The sequence below is a fragment of the Octopus sinensis genome, linkage group LG1 (genome assembly GCF_006345805.1).
Source record: "Octopus sinensis linkage group LG1, ASM634580v1, whole genome shotgun sequence".
Taxonomy (NCBI): domain Eukaryota; kingdom Metazoa; phylum Mollusca; class Cephalopoda; order Octopoda; family Octopodidae; genus Octopus; species Octopus sinensis.
This window is the reverse complement of record NC_042997.1, coordinates 76,609,168-76,630,355: the sequence shown is the minus strand read 5'-3', so window position 1 is coordinate 76,630,355 and position 21,188 is coordinate 76,609,168. Positions and strand designations below refer to the sequence as shown.

The following is a 21,188-nucleotide window of genomic DNA, read 5'->3' as shown; positions in this document are numbered from 1 at the left end:
TGTAAACATAGCTGTGTGGTTAAGAAACTTGCTCCCCAACCAAGTGATCTTCAGTTTGGTACCACTGCATGGCACCTTAGACAAGTGTCTTCTGCAGCTATCAGGTCATCCATAGCTTTTATCTTAAGATAAAAAAAAAGAATAATAATTATAAGAGCAGGGTTTTCCAAACTATTGCCAAGAACTGTTATGTTCACAGTAAAAATTAAATCTATACATAACCAGGCTCCTCTGGATCTGGAAATATGTGATGAAAATGACAACTGATGAAAACTGATAAAAATAACAAAGAAGTGAATGTAACCCAGGAATCTATAGGACAACATCACTGAAATTGGATGGTAAGAAGTTGAATTTTAGAAATTTCAAAAGCATTAACTTTATCCTTCACTTAACTACAACATTATCAAGTATCAAACTTCATTGTTACCCCTGCCAAATATTCATGCACAGCAACTGAGAAATTTCAAATATTAACCATAGTAACTTTTTAGAACTTACACATCTTTACTCCCAGGATAGTCCTTCCTAAGACAAAAGTGAAAAATCAACCAAGTACACCTATTGTCTAATATGAAATTCATAATAGACAGCACAACAAATTATATGAAAAAGTGTTCAGAATATTCCATTATTGTCGACAATATGTTAGGCATCAGCAAAGTTGAGTAAGTTGCAATGCCTCAGATTCATAACTAAAGGGGAAATCAGGAAGTCTTTCCTTGGATTTTATCTTCTAAGAGATAAACCATGACAAGATATTAGAACAATGTTTTGATGGTATATTGACAACCATTCCTACTACATCATATTCTACAGAATCCTCTTCAGTGTTCTCAAATGTATAAAGACATATATGAGGAGTACAACCTAAAGTCAAACACACCTAAACAGGGTGGCAATACTAAATACTGAGCTAACACCTTGCTGGCAAAGATATAAACAAAATAACTGAAAGGAAGCAAACAATATTTCTTTCATGATGCATACTGTATGATTTGTGCTAACTGTATATTGTTAATTGATAAAAAGACTTTGTTTTTTTTTTTTTCAGAAATTGGTACTTGCATTTTCATGTGTGTAAAGTTTTGAACATAACAACCCTGTTTCTCCCTCTCTTAACCAAAGAATTGATAAACCTATGTGCTTAAGTGGTTTTGTGCATTTTGTATTGAATTAATCTTTCATCTTTTTTTTATACATTATGTATTCAAATTAATCCTTCCTATTTCTTGTTCAGAAAATCAATAACATTAAAATTCAACTTACCAGTGCGTGTCACTTGTCTTGTCCACATGCAATTCTTTGAGCTGTGGCATGAACGGCAATTTACAGCTTTGCACACAATACCATCACAGTCAGACATATCAAGAAATTCAGCCTGTGATCGATTACAGGGATTTTGGGCACCACATTCCTGTTTTTGGTGAATACATTTACCAACTTTACAATGCTTGCACCATTTGCAAACCTGAAGAAAAAATTCCAAATAATTAATTCTCCAATACGACAAAAATAATTCATTACTCACAAACACACACATATATACTTTAAAGAATAAATTCAACTAAAAACTTAAATGTAATTAACATATAAGGGGTAAACATTTAATTCATACAACTTTAAATATATACATTAAAAAGTAGAAAAGATAGACTTTTTGCTATATTAAATTTTCACATAATAAATTTCAGCCTTAATTCACACCTTCTCCAGTAAATCTACATGCATTCTTCCAGAACTTTCCATTCACCACTCAGTAAATTAATAAAAATAACATTCTCATTATATGCTGAAACTGAATTAATTATTTATACTACACAGAACAGATGAACTTACAACTAAACTACATGACAGAAATCGGAGGATTCTTCTTTTTAAATTTCATTTTTATAGCTTCAAAATCAATCTTCATTTACCTTATTTTATGTACTTTATGAAGGTCATTATTTTGAGCAGAATGAAGAAGTGGTATGAAGGGGATGGAGTTTGAGTGGCAGATAAACAAAATAGACAATTAAAGTCATTATTTACTTTCAAGCAAACAGAAATAAATATTAGAAATGTCACACTAACCTGAGATATTTTCTTGAATTCTGGATAAATAGCCAGGCATTGATCACATGTTTTGTATTTGTTACAGCTTCTTGCCTCAAACCACTTGTGATCACACATTTTCCCTTCACTTACATTTCCACCAAAACATCTATAACACACATATGAAAAAGAAACAATTTAATAAAACATTTTTACTTAAAACTAAATAAAATATGGTCAAGTCTTAGTAATGCTTTATATGAATGAAAAATATAGTGAAAGTCATGAAAAAAAATAGTTCAGAGAATGTAATCACAGATATCTTAATCTCACAAATATTAAATCTGCTTGAAACTTCTGATTGCTTTCCAAAACATGACTTTGATCTATGTACAATTTCAGTTTCTTCAAAATCCTTTAAGCTATTTCTTCACAGAAAATATACAGCTCCATACTTTCAGTAAGTATCAATGAAAACGAAAAGATACTATTAGTAATGTTTTAATCTTTAATTTCTAGAAAATATGCAGCATTAAGAAAATTTATATCTCTCCAGTAAACTGTTTCATTATTTTATGCCAACAATGTAATTGTAAATAAGTTTTTCTCTAACATGTTAAAACCATTGTAAATGGTGGTGAGATCACAAACAAAAACAATAAGATAACCTACAATCCTGAGTATTTCTATATATTCTGAGATCAAATTCTGGGCTCATTTCATTTTCATAGAGAATCCATAGCACCAGCATTCTTGGAATGATGACCATGGATTGATCAGCTCAATCATGGATATACTTTCGTAAATATACAAAATTAGCACATGGTGCAGGTCCCAAAACAACGAGGATAAGAACAAGGTTAAAGAAGTTAAGAGACCTGTTGTTGATTATTGTTATAAAACACAGGCTCTGCATTATGTATGCAATAATTCTGTAGGGCAGTGATTAAAGAAGTAAGTTTCAAATCTGTCTCCCATTAGTTTTAGTAGATCCTCAAATTCAAGTTGATGTATGTCAGTCAATAAAATAAATGTAGCCTTCATCTTCAATTAGGATACAAAAATCTCCATAACATGGCTTATTGTTTAGTATGAAAGCAGTAAGCAATAGAAAATCCATTTCTGATTTTGTGAAAAAGGCATACTTAAGCTATTTCAAATTACAACTGGGGATAAGACATGGGCTCCACACACTGTTCCTAAAACTTGTGTTGAGCACCTGCAGCAGTGGATTAATGACAAGAGGAAATGCCTGAAGTTTGGCATATCAATGGTCTGGCGAGAACAGAGAAATCAAATGATAACTGCTACTTCTGTCTAGTTAACATAAAGAGTATTAATTGATGTAACTGAGTATTAATTGATGTTAATGGACAAATCCTGACCTGGACTTGGCAGAATGACCTGTTGCACATTCAGATGAAATACCTGTTTATTATTCACTCAGCTGAAAACGTTCTCTAAAGAAGATGAATTTTCTATTTATGCTGTAGACAGTACTTATGAGCAATGTGACTGATTTTGAAGGAACCTCATCAACAGCAGAAGTTTTCAGTCAACCAAAACTCAATGACCTCATTAGGGAGATAAATATCTTGATGAAATCAACAAAATTGTTGGAGTCCAGGCTAGCAGAAAAGATTGGGAACTCAAATTGCATACTATCACAATAGAGAAATTAGACTGGAAGAAAATCATTTCATCTTTGCAATGATGTTCAAAGGTTGCTGATGGAAGTGGGTATATAAAAATAAGTACCAAGTGAATGGTACTTATTTATAGATGGTTTTAAACAAAGCTTAAAATATATGCAACAAATACAGATCAATCAAAATATATGCAACAAATACAGATCAATCCCAATTGATCACTCAACTAAAATGACAAAGCAGCAGGAAGCAATTGCTCTGGTCTTAAAGGGGATATCATATCATGATCACCAATGGCTAATCTTGTGTGGATCTTAAGCAGGCGAATTTTCTCCTAGATCAGCAGAGTGTATACATTAAGTACTCCTGTTTTCTCTGTCTCTGGATCTAAGGATGAGCATTGTGTAAGATAACAATGGTCTCTGAGAGAAAACCTAGCCGTTAGAGAAAAGAATGTGATTTCAGAAACCTTGGTTGTCAGAGACAAGATCATTTTATCACCACTGCACTTCAAATTAGATTTAATGAAATAGTTTGTGAAGGCTTCAAACAAAGAAGGGGACAGCTTTGACAACATATGCAGGAAATTTCCAACGTTGGGCATGGGGAAGCTGAATGCAGGTATTTTCAACAGGCCATAAATCAGGGAACTCATGAAAGACTCATATTTCCAAGATTCAATGAACAATGCCAAGCCAGATGCATGATCTTTGTTGACTAACAGTAAGAAATTTTCTTGAGAGCCATAAAGCACATAGATAATTGGAATTAGTGGAGAACAAGCATTCTTCTTTCCATAAACTTGGCTGTAAGATGAGCATCAAAGTGTATTACCTCCACAGCCATTTGGATCATTTCCCAGATACTCTTAAGAACTGGAAGAAAAACACTGGGGATACTGGAGTATCAAAGTTGGGGTATGATCTTGCTATTCATGGATGAACTGAAGCTATTTATGAAAACTGAGGCAGAACTGGACAGCCTAGTTCAGTCTGTGCAGATTTTCTTCGATGATATTAAGATAGAGTTTAGACTCTGAGAATGTGCAACGATGGTGATGAGATGAGGAGAGTTTGCCAGGACAGAAGGCATATGGTTGCCAAGTGGTGAAATGACGAAGGCAATTCAACCTCTATCCAGCTATAAATACCTGAGAATACTTGAGGTAGATGGAATCAAACACCACAATATGAAGGAAAAGACAAAAAAGGAGTACCTGTGGCAAGTGAGAAAAATATTGGCTTCAAAGCAATAAACTTGCACATAGTCACAGTAGTTCAGTATGGCATTGGAATCCTGAAGTGGACAGAGGAGGAGCTAAAGGAGATAGACAGAAGGTCAAGAATGTTCCTAACAATGCATGAAGCCCATCATCCACAAGCAGATACTGATTGCTTATACATGAAGACAGCAAATGGAGGAAGGGGACTGATAAGTGTAGAAGACTGTGTGTGTATCGAACTCGATAGCTTAATGAGATACCGAACCCAAAGTAAGGAAATCTTGCTAGTGACAGGAATGAGTGAGTATTGAGAGTAGAGGAAAAAGGGAAAACAAAGGAAGAAGTATACAAAGGACATGAAAAAGAATTATGCAAAAAGGGACTACACAATCAATTCCATGTAGCCACAACAGAAATTGCTGGAAAAAATAGGTGGGATTAACTGATGAAAGAAACCCTAAAAAAAGAGACCAAGAGCACTATACTGGCAGCACAAGACCAAGCTTTGGCCACGAACTGGAGGGTCAACCTTAGCAGGTGTCTCCGCTGTGTCACATTTGCAAAAGAGTGGATGAAACTATTGCCCATATCACAAACAAATGCCCTAGACTTACCTAAAAACCACTACAAGTTGTGGCATCACAACCAGATAGTGAAAGTGTTACATTGGAAACTGTGCGAAAAGTGGAGGCTAGAGAGAGAGGCAAAATGTGGTATGAGCACAAACCACAGAGAGTGGTGGAGTCAGAGACTAGCAAAATCCTCTGGGATTTCCAATCTAAACAGATCAGGTGCTAGAGCATAGTGGTGGTGGACAAGGTGTGCCACATATGCTATATAGTTGATGTTGCATGTCCCTTTGATCCATGAATAGTCAAGAAGGAAGGTAAAAAGATAAATAGATACAACCCTCTAAAGTACAAAATAGCCCGGCTATGGAAAATGAAGAAGGTGAAGATAGTGCCAATTATTGTTGGTTCCTTGGGAACAATATCAGAAGGCATCAAGAGAAATATAAAGAAAATGGGAACAGAGTGCTCAGTAGAACTGTTACAAAAGGTTTGCCTCCTTGCCATGGCTAGAATAATCAGGAAAGTATTAGATAGCTGAAAAGAAAGATAGCATGGTACTGTAGGCTGCAGGTAGTAAACCTGCTATGCATGCAAGACTCCAGGAGTTACAAGAAAATCTGTGATAAAGAGAAAATATTAATAATAATAATAACCTTCTACAAGCTCACAGCTTCCACAATCAACGTTGGCACAATGAAAGATAGGTCTGGTGAGATAGTTGAGCTGCTTGAGTGGAGACATGTAGATGTATGTTGTGTCAAAGAGGTATGATAGAGAGGAGCCTCAGCTAGACTGCTTAGGGGCAAAAGGTAGAGATACAAATTTTTCTGGGTAAGCAACAATGATAGCCTATGTGGCATGGGTATTCTACTAGCAGAGATAAGGTGATTGACGTAGTTAGTGTACATGATAGGATTATTAAGCTAAGAATAGCCTTGTTTGATGTAACTACGTCAGTTATCTCTGCACATGCTCCATACACCAGACTCACAGATACTCAGAAGGACCATTTCTATGAATCCCTTTTGAGGATTAACAATGGAAGTTGACTACATTCTCATCATGGCAGGGAGCTTTAATGGACATGATAGAAAACACTCCAATGGATTTCAGAGTATGCATGGACACTACAGCTTTGACTCCAGAAATGAGGAGGGGAGAAGGCTGCTGGAGTTTTGTGATGCTCATGACTTACTGGTCTGTAACACCAACTTCAGAAAACCTATCTGATTACTTATCAATCTGGGGGGCACACCAGCCAGATTCACCAGACACAGGTACAGATATATACTTGTAAATGCAAAATCTTTTCCAAGTGAAGAATGTACAACTCAACATAAGTTAGTGGTTATGACTTCAGGCTTAGGTCCACAAAGATCCAGAGGCACAAACCAATATAGAAAAGTAGTTTGTGAAAGCTCAAGGACACTTCAAACAGGCAGAGATTTAGAGATGCCCTTTGATGTGAAGGAGGAAAAGATAGAGACATATAACATGGAGGATAACTGCAAGTTCCTATGGGACAATCTACTAAGGGCAAAAAAGCCTCTGCCAGACCAAGAGTGGCATGGTGGTGGAACATTGATGTTCACAGGGCCATAAAAGAGAAGAGATAGATCTGGAAAGAATAGAAAAGAGGGGGTAGCAAAGAATCATATCAGAAAACTAAAAGGAAGGGACATCAGGTTTATCAAGCTAGAGCAGAAACTGAAAAGAAGAGATTTGTCAATGTCCTACAATGTGAAGATCAGAGACTTGAAGTGTGCCAGTTGCTAGACAGTATCAGTAAGAATCGAGAGAAGTGTGTATGGATGGATAATGGTATGCTTGCACTTAGAAATGTGGACAAGAAAGAGGCATGGAAAAGTAACAATGTGACTGTAGAGAATGAATGGGATAAAGGGAATCTCCCTCATGTGAACCCAACAGAGGGACCAGCTATCCTAGGAAGAGCAATATGGTAGATAAGGCAATTAAAGACATGAAAACGGGAATCACAGAATCTAGAATCACAGTTGAGATGCTCAAAATATCTGGTAAGAGAGGATACAGGCTAGTCATGCAATTAGTTAATCAGGTCATTCAGGAAGGCGTAATACCCAAAGACTGGCATAGCAGCATTATTAGCTTCTACAAAGGTAAGGGTGAAGCTTTAGATAGAAGTAATTATAGAGGAATCAAGCTCCTGGACCAGGTGATGAAAATTATGGAGAGATCTCTCTCTCCATAATTTTCATCACCAATTAATTAGGAGCTGAATTAGGCTAGACAAAATGCAGATCGGCTTTGTCTGGGAGAAGAAGCACTACTGATGCTATTTTAATAGTAAGAGAAGTATTTACCTAAAAATAAACCATTATACTTGGCATTCATTGATCTAAAGAAAGCTTTTGATAGTACACCTTGTTGTGTGATATGGTGGGCTTTGAGGAGGCTAAGGATAGACAAGTGGCTGTACAGCCCATGTACAGACATGCTGTCAGTAAGGTGAGAGTTAACCACAAGTACAGCAAAGAATTTGGTGTACAGGTAGGGGTTCATCAAGGCTTAGTCCTCAGTCCCCTCCTTTTCAACACTGTCTTCTAGATGAATTCAAGACCAGCAGCCCCTGGGAACTACTAAATACTGATGATCTTGCCCTCATAGCAGATTCCATATCAGAGCTAAAAGAGAAATTACAGGTGTGGAAGCAAAACCTAGAATCTAAGTGCCTTAAGGTTAACTTAGCAAAGACTAAGGTCTTAGTAAGCAAGAAAACAGACAGGACACTACCACCAGGTAGGTGGCTCTGTTTGATCTGTAAGAAAGGTGTAGGTAGGAACTCCATATGATGTACCCAGTGCAAGCAATGGACACATAAGAGGTGCAGTGGATTAATAGGAAGGTTATCAGAGAAGGTATGTGGAAGATGCACAGGATCCATAAAAACTTCAGAGACTTGAGGAAATTGATTCTCTCAAATGCCCTGGTGGCTCATTAGAGGTAGTAAGTAGTTGGAGACAATGCATGAAGAGTGTGATAGCTAGAATAAGAAAAGGATGGAGGAAATTCAGAGAGCTGTTATCTCTGTTGGCTACAAAAGGTCTTTCTCTCTAAGTGAAAGAAAGATTGTATGATGCATGTATACGGACAGCAATTCTACATGGTAGTGAGACATGAGCCCTGAATGCAAAAGACATGCAAAGGTTAAAGAGGAATGAGGTTAATATGCTCTGTTGGGTGTGTTATATATGTATACCTGTTCAACAGAGTATTGGTGTACTGAGAGAGAAGTTAGGCATAAGATAACCTAACTCATACAATAAAAAACAACAATCTCTATAATAATAAATATACTAGGTATCTTTAAAAAACATGCATAACCAAAACACCAGGACTTATGAATATATATAACATACAGAAAATAGCAATGCTAAGCACCACATACATTTTATGTAAAACACTTTGAATACAGTGAAAATAACAACACGACCGCTAGTGCAGTGAAAGCTTGTGATATAAATAAGACTATTGAATAATAATAATAATAATAATAATAATAATAATAATAAGAAGAAGAAGAAGAAGAAGAAGAAGACACCGGGGACGTTTAAGATGTAAGAAGGAAAATACAGAGCTCCGAAATCTATCCACAAACATCGAAAACAAGGACACCCTATGGAGCCAAAGATTTACTAACAAAGAATTGGACTATATCCGAGTAAGTAATACGAATTGAAATTTATTACTATTTTCGAAACGAAATGACGTATTTTGACTCGATATTATCTCCACCTCTAACACAACACATGTAAACATGCGTGGAACAACACGATCATCCCCGACCTCAAACACCATGTACAAAGGAACTACGAAGAAATTAAATGCCACCGATACTATTCAACCCAAGAATAACAATCGAGCGGTACGTACATTAAACCTACAACAAAAAATGTACGAAAAACTACACGTGCGAAATAATGTGACAACAGAAATAAACGGACCGGTACCCTACGAAAATGACGACCGTCAAAATAATGGGCCGGACGTTGTACCTCATGTCCCGCAATTAAAACCCAAAAGACGTAAATGGACACGTGAGGAATACATTTCTATCTTACACGCATACTTCACAGCAATGCTCTACCCACAAAATGAAAATACAACAACACATACATATAAAATATGGAAGGAAAATAATAGAGGTATAGACTTGGATACAGCAATGAACCCTAATAAATTAGCTAACGTACGAAGATACATTCTCAAAGCCAAAAAAATATCAGAAATAGAAATAGAACATTTAAAAGAAAAAATACACCAGGAAAATGTAGATAGAAGCCACACAACAATGCCCAATAATATAAACACTGAAACTGTAAAACACGAAGACAAACGCAACATTCCCAACAAACACGATGTAAACAACGAAGGGGAGCCTAATGATTATGATAATATAAAAAATAAAATAATCAAAGAACTAAAAACCACAGAGCTCAAAATGGACCACCGACCATACCTCCCAAGAATAAAAATAAACGCAATAACAACACCAATTATAAACAACATAAACCTAGCCGTCACTGAACTAGCCACTGAAACAAAAAAAAGTGATATCACTGAACTAAATGACTTGATATACGCAGCAGCCACTGCAGCCACAAAAGAAGCTGGATACTCACCCAAACCCGCCCAAACAGGAGTACCACCACCCAAACAAACCCTGTGGATAAATAACATCCAAAACAAAATAAAAAAAATTAGAAAAGACCTGTCGATTCTTAATGAAATCAGCAAACAAGCAACGCTACTGAGCAACAAAAAGAGAACAAAAATGCTCCGCAAATATAACATCACGGAAAAAGATTTGCCGGAGATAAAAGAAAAGCTGAAGCAAGATATCCTTGCCAAAGCTCAAAGGATCCGCCGGTACGAGAAACGCCAACGCTTCTTTGAACAGAACAAAAAGTTCAACTCCGACCCCAAAAAGTTCTACCAAGAACTGGGCAAAAATAAAATAGAAGTCACTGCAGCACCAACGGCAGAAGAATTGGAAGAATTCTGGAAAGAAATATGGTCGGCGAACGAACAGCCAAAAAAAAGGAGTATGAAAATAACAAACTCGGCATCTGAACAACTTTGGACCCCCATAACAACTGAAGAGGTCACCCAGGCACTGCAAAGACTAAGCAACTGGAAGGCACCTGGGCATGACAAGATCCCCAACTTCTGGTTGAAATATCTAACAGGAATGCACAAAAAGCTGGCTGAAAACTTTAACAGCATACTAGCAGAGCCAGAGACAATGCCTGAATGGCTCACGAAGGGGAAAACCATCTTAATTCCCAAATCAAATGAAACAACAAAACCAGAAAAACTACATACCAATAACCTGCCTCCCTACTATGTTCAAGGCATTTACTGCAGTGATAACGCAAAGGCTGAACAAGCACCTGGACGAAAACAAACTGTTCCCAGAAGAGCAGAAAGGATGCCGCAAGGGCTCATATGGCTGTAAAGATCAACTAATGATTAATAAAGCCGTAACTGAAGACAGCCACAGAAAGAAGAAAGGCCTCAGTATGGCCTGGATTGACTACAAAAAGGCGTTTGACAGCATCCCCCACACATGGATCCTCGAAACACTAGCCATTAACAAAGTAGCACCAACAATCATAAAATTCATAGAGCACTCTATGAATAAATGGCAAACAGTCCTACACCTCCAAACAAAAGAGGGACTCGTGAAAACCAAAGACATCCCCATTAGAAGAGGAATATTCCAGGGAGACACGCTCTCTCCACTCCTTTTCTGCTTGGCACTGTCACCTCTATCTGATATGCTAAATAGAACTGGATGTGGATATAAATGTTACGGCAAAACGATCAGCCACCTTTTATATATGGATGACCTAAAACTATACGCTGCAAATGACAAACAGCTGGAAACACTATTAAAGACAGTTCGTGGATTTACCAAAGAAATAGATATGAAATTTGGATTAGAAAAATGCGCCAAAGTAACCATGAAAAGAGGAAAACTAGTTAAGAGTAACAACATCACACTAGATAAAACCAATGAAATAAAAGAATTAGACCAAAGCCAAACTTACAAATACTTAGGAATCCATGAACTAGATAAGACACAACACACACAAATGAAAGAGAAAATAAAAAAAGAATATTATAGACGAGTTAGATCAATACTAAAAACAGAGCTCAATGCTAAAAACAAGATAATAGGTATCAACACTTTAGCTGTCCCAGTTATAAGTTACAGCTACAATATCCTTAACTGGACACGAAATGAACTGTCCAAAATAGATAGGAAAACAAGAAAAATACTGACAGGATCTAGGATGCATCACCCAAAATCTGACATAGAAAGACTATATATACAACGTATAGAAGGTGGTAGAGGCCTTATACAGCTGGAAAACTACTATAAAATAACCACCATAGGACTGCAAAAATACCTACTTCAGAAGGAAGGAAAACTGATCCAGATAGCAGCAAAACACGAGCAAAACAAAAAACTGTTCTCAGTATTTAAGGAAGCTGACAAATACAAACAAGAAATCATACCACCTAATAAACACAAAGAAGAAGAAGAAGATGATGAAGAAACAACAAAAGCTATAAAACAAATGAAATCCAAACTAAAAATAGAACAGCAACGAGCCATGATAAAACGATGGCAAGAAAAGCCCCTTCATGGTAAATACTGCACTAAACTAAACGCAAAAGAAATAGACAAAGAAAAATCCCAGCAATGGTTGAGAAGCTCAGGACTCAAAGCAGAAACAGAGGGATTTTTAATTGCAGCACAAGACCAAAGCCTCCCCACCAGAAATTACCAAAAACCTGTAATGAAAAGAAATATTACAAGTAACTGCAGAATATGTGGAGATGGACAAGAAACAATAAATCATATTATCTCTAGCTGCCCAGTCCTGGCTAAGAAGGAATATATTCACAGACGTGACAGAGTTGGAACCTACATACATTGGAAGCTATGCCAACATTATGGAATAACAACAGAAAAAAGATGGTATAGGCACACACCAGAAAAGGTCACAGAAAACGAGAAAGCAACCATACTCTGGGATATGCCGATACACACAGATAGAGAAATTAAGGCCAACAGACCAGATATAGTTGTCAGAGATCATGAAGGAAAAAAATGCTTTCTAATTGATGTATCAATACCGGCAGATGACAACGTGTCTCTAAAAGAAATGGAGAAACTCTCAAAATACAAAGACCTGGAAATAGAGGTAACTAGAATGAGGAACCTGAAAACAGAAACAATTCCTATCATAGTAGGTGCATTAGGCATGATAAAAAAACATTCAGACAAATACATAACAAAAACACCAGGACTTACAAACACATATAAAATACAGAAAATTGCACTACTAGGCACTGCACACATCCTACGCAGAACACTTTCCATACAATAACCATCAGAGCATCACAACAAATCACAGCACATACCCAAGGCACACAGAGCTGCGCTCGGTAGTGAAGTGAAAGCACGCTATAAAAATAAAACTACTGAATAATAATAATAATAAAAATCCTTTCTACTAAAGGTACAAGGCCTGAAATTTAGGGGCAAGGGACTAGTTGATTTTATCAACCTCAGTGTTTCACTGGTACTTAATTCATCAACCCTGAAAGGATAAAAGGCTAAGTCGACCTCAAAAGAACTTGAACTCAGAGTTTAAAGATGGACAAAATGCTGCTAAGCATTTTGCCCGGTGTGCTAATGGTTCTGCCAGTTCACTGCCTTAATAATAATAATAATAATAATAATAATAATAATAATAATAATAGTCGTTGTCATCATCATCATCATCACTGTTTTCCATGCTGGTATGGGTTAGACTGTTTGACAGGAGCTGTCCAGACTCCAATTGTCTGTTGTGGCATGGTTTCTATGGTTGGATGCCCTTCCTAATGCCAACCACTTTACAGAGTATGCTGGGTACTTTTTTATGTGCCACTGGCACAAGTGCATATACATAGCACCAATACAAGTGTATTTTCATGGCACTGGCACCTGTAAAGGTGCAAATCAATAATAATAATAATAAAGCAGTTGTGGTCACTGAAAAAGGTGGTAGTAGTACCAATAATTGTCAGAGCCCTGGGAAAAGTGAGTAAAAATCTTGAGAAGTACAAGGAACAAATAGGGGCTACAATAAGGGTGGAGCACTTGCAGACAACAGCACTGCTTGGAACCACTCGAATACTCCGGATGGTGCTCAAAAAATAAGGGGTGTTTCCTTAGTTCACTGGTAGTGAACAACTAACACCGTAGTACATCTCCAGCATTAGAAGCTGTGCAAAGACAATAAAATAACAATATGGAAAGCAACCATATCTCATGGCCAGGACGAGCTCACTAATCTTGCCTTAGAGTTAGTATTTTAGCAATGAGTGTTGTTATTGTATGGAATGTGGCTTAAGGCCTGATAATATAATGCCTTTTGATTAAAATAAGCTAGGATGGATATTAATAAGAAAATGCAAAGGTGGAGTTCACCACACTGAAACATTTATTACCATAGCTAAAATGAAATACATCAAACTAGTAGGACATTAATAATTGTCAATATATTACATAGATTCAAATATCTACAGAAGTTGAAGATGAAAGGTTAGAAAAACATTAAGAATAGCATCAAGGATTCTGGTTACAATTCTGTTCAAAATGTTGGATAGCATCAAGGATTCTAGTTATAATTCTGTTATTGCTGAAACTGCAAAGTGAATACACTGCTCCCACTATTGAAGATCCAAAACTCGCTCATAGCAAACTCATCCCCATAAGGAATTAGCTTGAAAATTCATCCGTTAAAAAGCTGACATAGGGACACTAGGCTAGTCCATCACGTTAAGGGGTGAACAGTTCAAGTAAAGCTAAATGGACTGGACCATCACATGATGAACCAAAAATAGGTAGCTAAAAGTAAAATGCCACAATGTGGGTAGCTAAAGGTCATGAGTTATCAAGCTTTTGCTACAGTATCGTGGACAAAATTATCCCTTGATAGTAAAGGATTTAAATAAATGCATAACAAAAAAAAAAATGCAATGTCTACAGAGGAAAACGTGTACTGGATTGGTTGTCACCCAGTTCAAGAAGAGCCAATCCCTCAGAGAAATCAGCTGAAGAGTGAAAGGTTAGCAACTAAAACAAGCTCTTCTCCAAATACAAACTTAAATACAGACTTCAACAAGATTAATCTCAACCCAAGTCCCCAAGTACAGCAGAACAAGGAAGACAAAAATCTCAATATAACAAATGGATCAGAGTATAAAGAAGTGATATACAGATTCTAACACTCATTGGGCAAACCATAATCAAAGCACACAGTAAATTCTGTTAGGGCATGGATGGAAAGAAATCCAGAAATGAGACCAAACATGGATGAAAACAAACTTGCAAATGTAAGAAGAGAGATTCCCAGAAACAAGTAACAAACAAATGCAGAGTTAAATGAAATGATGAAGAAAACAGAAAAAGGTTTGTGGTTATTAGTATCAAATAGGGATGAAAATAAATACGTGACAAAAGAGAAACCACAAAACTTAGTATCTAAAGTGTCATTGGAAGAAATTTCACAAAAATATTGTATCAGAAATACAAGAGAGAAGGTCCAAACTGAAAGACAAAATTAACAATATGGATGAGAATACTTTTACTTATATGCATAATGATCAGATAGAACAAACAAAGCAAGAAATTCTCGATGAACTTGGAAAAGTAAAAATCCTTAGTATGACTGAAAGAGAGTCATTACAAAAATTGGCAAACAATGACCAGAACAAAAAACACATAAGAATTGGAAATCAAGCTGTGAAAGCAATAACTGAAGCAATGGAGCCTGATTGAATGAGGTTATATATGCAAACAGAATTTACCTACTGAAACAAGATACACATCATCCATACGAATTTAAAATGAAAGATCTTGTCCTTATGGAGAATTTTGAAGCTAATGAATGCTTGATGAAAGCTCAAGGTTACAAATTTTGAAATGAAAATTAGTGGAAATGTGAAGGAGTGACATGTAGATGAACTTCTAAAGTTGTACGATTATTTACTGTTAATTTAATGTTTCAACACACATTTATGTATACTGTTTACTTCTGATTTCAAAATTTTTATCGTGTTTTCTAAAGCCAGTTTGTCAACTAAGTACAATTTTCAAGTGGCTTTTATTATCTTTTTTTTATATATATACATTGAAAATTTCAAAATGTATTTTTATTTCAGAGATCAGAAATTTCTCTTAGAAATAACTGTCAAGAAATGTTCCATTTTAATAACAAAAAAATCAGCTTCAGTAATTTATATTTGTATATTTTTAAATAACTAATCATAATAATTTCTTAAATGCATCTTTTCAATATTTATTCAGTATGTGGAGATGAAGGCCTAGCCGATTTACTTTTTGTTGTGAGTGAACTTTGAAAATGTTTAAGATATGCAACAATATAAGGTTACAAAAAGGCAAAACCAAGTAAAATAAACACATTTAGCAGAATGTGTAGCAGAAGTAGTTACTAGAGGCATTACCAGAAGCAGTTACCAGAGCCTCAGTTATTTAATATTAAATGTTTTCAATTAGATTATACAAAACCTCCTCATTCAGCTATCATATGATCTGGTGATTGAGTGAGCTGGTTGGTCAAGTACAACTATCCAGTCATGTCCCTACAACAAATCATTTCCCCACTCCCTGGTGGGAAAATCAAGCACCAGGCCACACATAAATAGCAGTTTTTTCAGCTGTCTGGACTCTTTTGTTTTGGGCCATAGACATATGTGGCTACCATTGTTCTAATGATGCTTGCCTAGCAGATTGGAGACCACCTTCATTTCCACAACGAATATTCAACAGCTATCATTATATCTTGCATTATCATGGCAAATTGTTCAGCAGCTAACTCTACCGTCACAGCTTACTCATCATTGGCCTGTCATGTTACCAATTTCATTGACACCTGCTATAAACTTGTAAGTCCAAGCTATGAACTGAATATGTTTTCTGTCTAAGCCTCACACACGACACCACACATATGTTTCTGATACCCTTGCAATTTTGTCTCACAACTAGTTAGTGTTTACTTGTTATTCAAAAAGGATCCACAACATGTTAATTTCTTACATTTTATGAAAAGCTGTGTTTGCATCAACTTTCCCAAATAAATTCTATTTATTATTGTATGGAGTCTAATCTTCTTTTTATGACAGAATACTATCATACAACTTAGATTTAGATGAATATTACATAGCCATCTTCACACCACTGAGTTTGATGTAATGTCATGCTAGTATCCTGCTAAATATGCTTAGGGTTTAGAGCATCGAAATTAGAAATATATATACATAAAAAAGCAATCTTCAAAATTATTTTGTTATGAAAAAATAAAAATTTATACTTACATATCAGGAAATCTACCTTCAGTAGAAACACAGTATGTCAAGTTGTATACAGTTTCTAACTTACATGCAGAACAGCCATCAGTACTCTTACAAGTCTCATAGTCATATATAAGGGTGCACGTATCATCAGGAAGATTTATTCTCATTAATTTCCCACTTTCCACACCATTATAGCCACCCATTATATAAAAATCTTTGTCAACTGTAGTGGCTGCAGCACCAAAGTAGTTACGAAGGTAATCATTCATTTCAGGATCTAGAAAATATAAGTATATAACCAGATATCAAGGAACTTGGCATATTTTGAGAAATATATTAAAAAAGATTATAATTCAATTTTTTAAATTGTTTAATATAAATATGTGGCTGGTGTACAAGAGTAGCTAGTAATCAGAGCACTGGTACAATAAATTCTTTTTCAATTCACGGATGGATCCATAGAAATAATAGATAGCTTCTTCCACCAAGGCAATCTAATGAGTTGGGAAGGAAGATATATCAAAAGTATAGTAGCCAGAAAACGTACACAACACAAAAACACTCAGGATAAGATTATCTTTGTTGATAAAAAGAGAATTCTCTCTTCGAACAAATGGTAGACTGAATGTTGTTCATATACGATATGCAATGTTTCATGGTAGTGAGATGTGGGCACTGAATACAGAAGATGCACAAAAATTGCAAAAAAATTGAAACCAGCATATAATGCCAGATATGTAATAGTATGCACATGCATTATGGTACAGATGACTGAAAATAGAATGGGTAAAAGGGAAATTAGATAACAGCTGTGTTGGTAAACATGAAATATGAATGGATGATAACAGATGGCTAATGAAGTGCTAGGAGATCAAAGTGGAAGAGAAATATCAAGGAAGACAGGCAAAAGTAGTGAAAGCTAATCTCAGGATGCCCATATTAAAAAAAATGATAAAGGAGCACAAGAATGGCAAGATACTGTATTAGGGAGGACATGCCCAACCCATGCAATCACTGAAAAGTAAAGAAAGACAGAAAATACAGATCTCTCTCTGTCTCTTTCTATATATATATATATATATATATATATATATATATATATATAAACTACTATTCAAAACTATAAATCCACATGTCTTTTTAAGTTATTTAGAAATCTAGCTCTGTATTTAAGTGGACTAAGCGGCATAATATATTGTAAATGGGTATTTCATGAATACTTTGAAATGTAAAACCTGTACCTTTATTATCACATTACAACACCTGATTTTCCAATTTTTCCTAGCATATCAACACTTCAAAACCATAAAGCCACTAATACATTTTCATTTCTTTCATTGTTTCGGAAAATATTCAATTCAGTAGTATTCTTTGTGATCCAGATAAATTTCCAGTATGCCTAAAGCTGCAAAGTTTTCCAAAATTGAACAAGGGAAGATTCTTGCACTGAAAGTGGAAGGAATGAGTAACTGGAAGATTGCTGAGAAGATTCACCAAAGCAAAACACCAATGGACAATTTTCTGAAAGATCCTAACAGCTACAACAGGGTTTATGTTAGTGGACATCCCAAGGCTACATCAAAAAGAGCCATTGTCAGAATTGTGAAGAAGTCACACTGTTCTTCTGTTTCTAAAATCAAGACATCAGCAGGAGTAAGAACCTCAACATCCACTGTAAGAAGAATGATTTTGAATCATGATTTCCACCTGATGAGAAAAGATGGAAGTTGGATGGCCCCAAAGGTTATAAGTATTACTGGACAGATAAAAGTATACAAAGTTCTACTTTTTCCAAGTGGCAGAACAGTAGAGTCTGTGCATTTTTAGCCACGACATCCCTAGCCCACCCTTCAGCGGTTTTTGGCAGCAGATAGAAAGCGAAAGAGCATGCATTCCAGCTTGTTCAGCCACGAATCAGGGCAAGGCAAAATGGTCAGGCAGTAAGTGTTTACAAAGGCAATAAACACCTCTGCAACATCCGCCATCCCTTTCAAGGACAGCCTCTCCTCAGACCAGGTCTGAGTTAGGAGAGCTACCTTGCTTGCCACCTTGCTCCAATTCTTCTCTATCTGGAGATCTGGACCTAACCAGACTCCAAGCATTTTCACCAGCCCTTCCGTCCAACGTCCCACCATGCTGTCGGAAGGCATCAACTTGCCCCTCCAGGTGCCAAGTTGCAAGCTGACCGATTTATCCCGGTTGATTTTCGCTCCTGCCACTGCTTCGTAATCCCTTAAGGCTTCACCTACCCATTGTAGGTGCTTGACCCAGGATACGATGAGAGTGATGTCATCCACATATGCCAAGTTGACATTCCGCACTCTAGATCTTGCAGAGCGCCCTTTATAGCTTCCAACCTCCTCAGCAATGGTTCGAGGGCCAAAATGTAGAGAAGCGGGAAGAGAGGGCACCCTTGACATACCGAACGTTCAATGCAGAACAGCTCCGAAAAGTAACTGTTCACCCGAACTACCGACTCGATGTTGCTGCATAAAGTATTGATCCATCCACGAAAGGTCAGGCTGAAGCCAACCGCCGCCAGATACTAATGGTCTACCCTATTGAATGCTTTCAATTGGTCTAAATGGACCATAGCCCCACCCTTGCTAGGAATCCTATTTACCCTTTCTAAGGCATTGTGTAGAAAGTGGATATTGTTGCGCATGGTCCTGCCAGGGATGGTGCAAGTTTGCACCTTGCCAACAAGTTCACCCATGACCCGCACCAACCTTTTTGCTAAAACCTTGGCCAAAATCTTCAACTTTGCATTAAGCAGAGTGATGGGCCAAAAATTATCAATTAAATCCCTCTTGTTTGGGTCCTTTCTTAACAGCGCTACCACCCCTCGGCTCACAGACTTGGGAATTCTTCCATTCTGCTGCCAATTGATGTACATGCATGCAAGTAGGTGCCCAAACAAGTCTGGTATGCTACTATAGAGTTTGTAAGGAAAACCATTGAGTCCTGGCAATTTGTCCCTGTCGCAGTTTGCCAACACATCCTCGACCTCCTTGGCTGTGATTGGCGCTTCACAAGATTCTGCATCCAGCCCCGAGAGATGCGGCGAACTGGCCAGGACGTCTGCGAGCTTCTCCCCGTGCACCAGTCCACCACTCCTCCTGAATAGCTGGACAAAATGATCGTGAAACATCTTCCACATCTCCTCGGGTTCGTTTACTGATCGACCATGTGGTCCATCAAAGATCGAATGGCTGAGCTGTTGCCACGCTGGCCTTCTACCACCCGGGCCCATTCGGCCACGTTGATCCTTTCCTGTGTCATTGCACAGATCTTAACCCTGACAATGCACCCTTCGTGTTTAGCTTTGAGATGTTGGTCAAGTGCCAACCTCGCCACTAACACTTTCGATGCACCGCCTGACCTCATCGCCTCATCTAATGCCTTAACTAGTTCCTTTTCTACTTTGTTTCTAGCACTAGCTAATTCTTTGCTAAACCTAATCGACTAAAATTTGATGGCTCCTTTCAGGGCATACCACCATTTGTTGTAGATAATGGATCCAGATAACGCCCTCATTACTGTCTAATCCGCTTCCTGTAGGCTTCACAGTCCAATAGCGACTTGTTTAGCTTCCAGTAACCGGTACCTAGTCTACACATGCTATCTAGGTACAGGTCACTAATTTGTGGTCACTCTAGCTGACGATATGGTGTTGTGGACAGCTAAGTATTTTCTTATCTTTCCTTCTAGTAATGATTCTATCTATGTAAGATCTGGACGACTCATCGTTTCTTGCCCAGGTCCATGCTGGAATGTCTAGGTGGTCCAGTCTGAATCGATCTGCCAACTCGAAACAACTTAGCAGATCGTTGAGGTAAGGGTATCCCCTCCTATTCTTTCTCAAGCCAACATAATCTACGTGTGCATCGCAAATTGTGTTGAAGTCGCCTAGCAATATTAACGTGTTCAACGTGCCTAGAAAATTTTCTAGGCTTTTGAAGTAATCGTTCTGTCCGACTTTTCCTTTGCAGGGAGCATAGACAGCATCCAGCCTAAACTTTATCACTGCTGTGCATCACATCCAAAACGACCAACCTACCTTCTGGATCTATAAAGGCAGTTCTAATCTCTAAATCCAGGTTTTTCCTGACTAGCACTGCCACTCCTCTGCCCCCTCCCAGTCGGTAGGGAGAGACGTATTTCCCGTAGCCATTTAGAAGGGGTGAAAAAGGCTGAAGCCCACTCAGTCTCGATTCAGTAATTACAACTACATCCCTCCTCTTTTCAGTCTGTAAGGTTTGCGAGGTCATTTTTTTAGAGAATTGCCTG

The 21,188-nt window shown here is 37.2% G+C and overlaps 1 protein-coding gene across 1 annotated transcript in view; it reads right to left on the bottom strand.

The window, feature by feature from the left end:
* LOC115213990 (multiple epidermal growth factor-like domains protein 8) overlaps positions 1–21,188 on the bottom strand; it is a 189,787-nt gene that overhangs the window by 97,821 nt on the left and 70,778 nt on the right. Inside the window, exons 9-11 of the mRNA XM_036502001.1 lie at positions 16,920–17,175; positions 2,077–2,206; positions 1,270–1,471 (exon numbers count right to left, since the gene is read on the bottom strand). Coding sequence (XP_036357894.1) covers positions 1,270–1,471; positions 2,077–2,206; positions 16,920–17,175 — 588 coding nt within the window. The remainder of the gene's footprint in view (positions 1–1,269; positions 1,472–2,076; positions 2,207–16,919; positions 17,176–21,188) is intronic.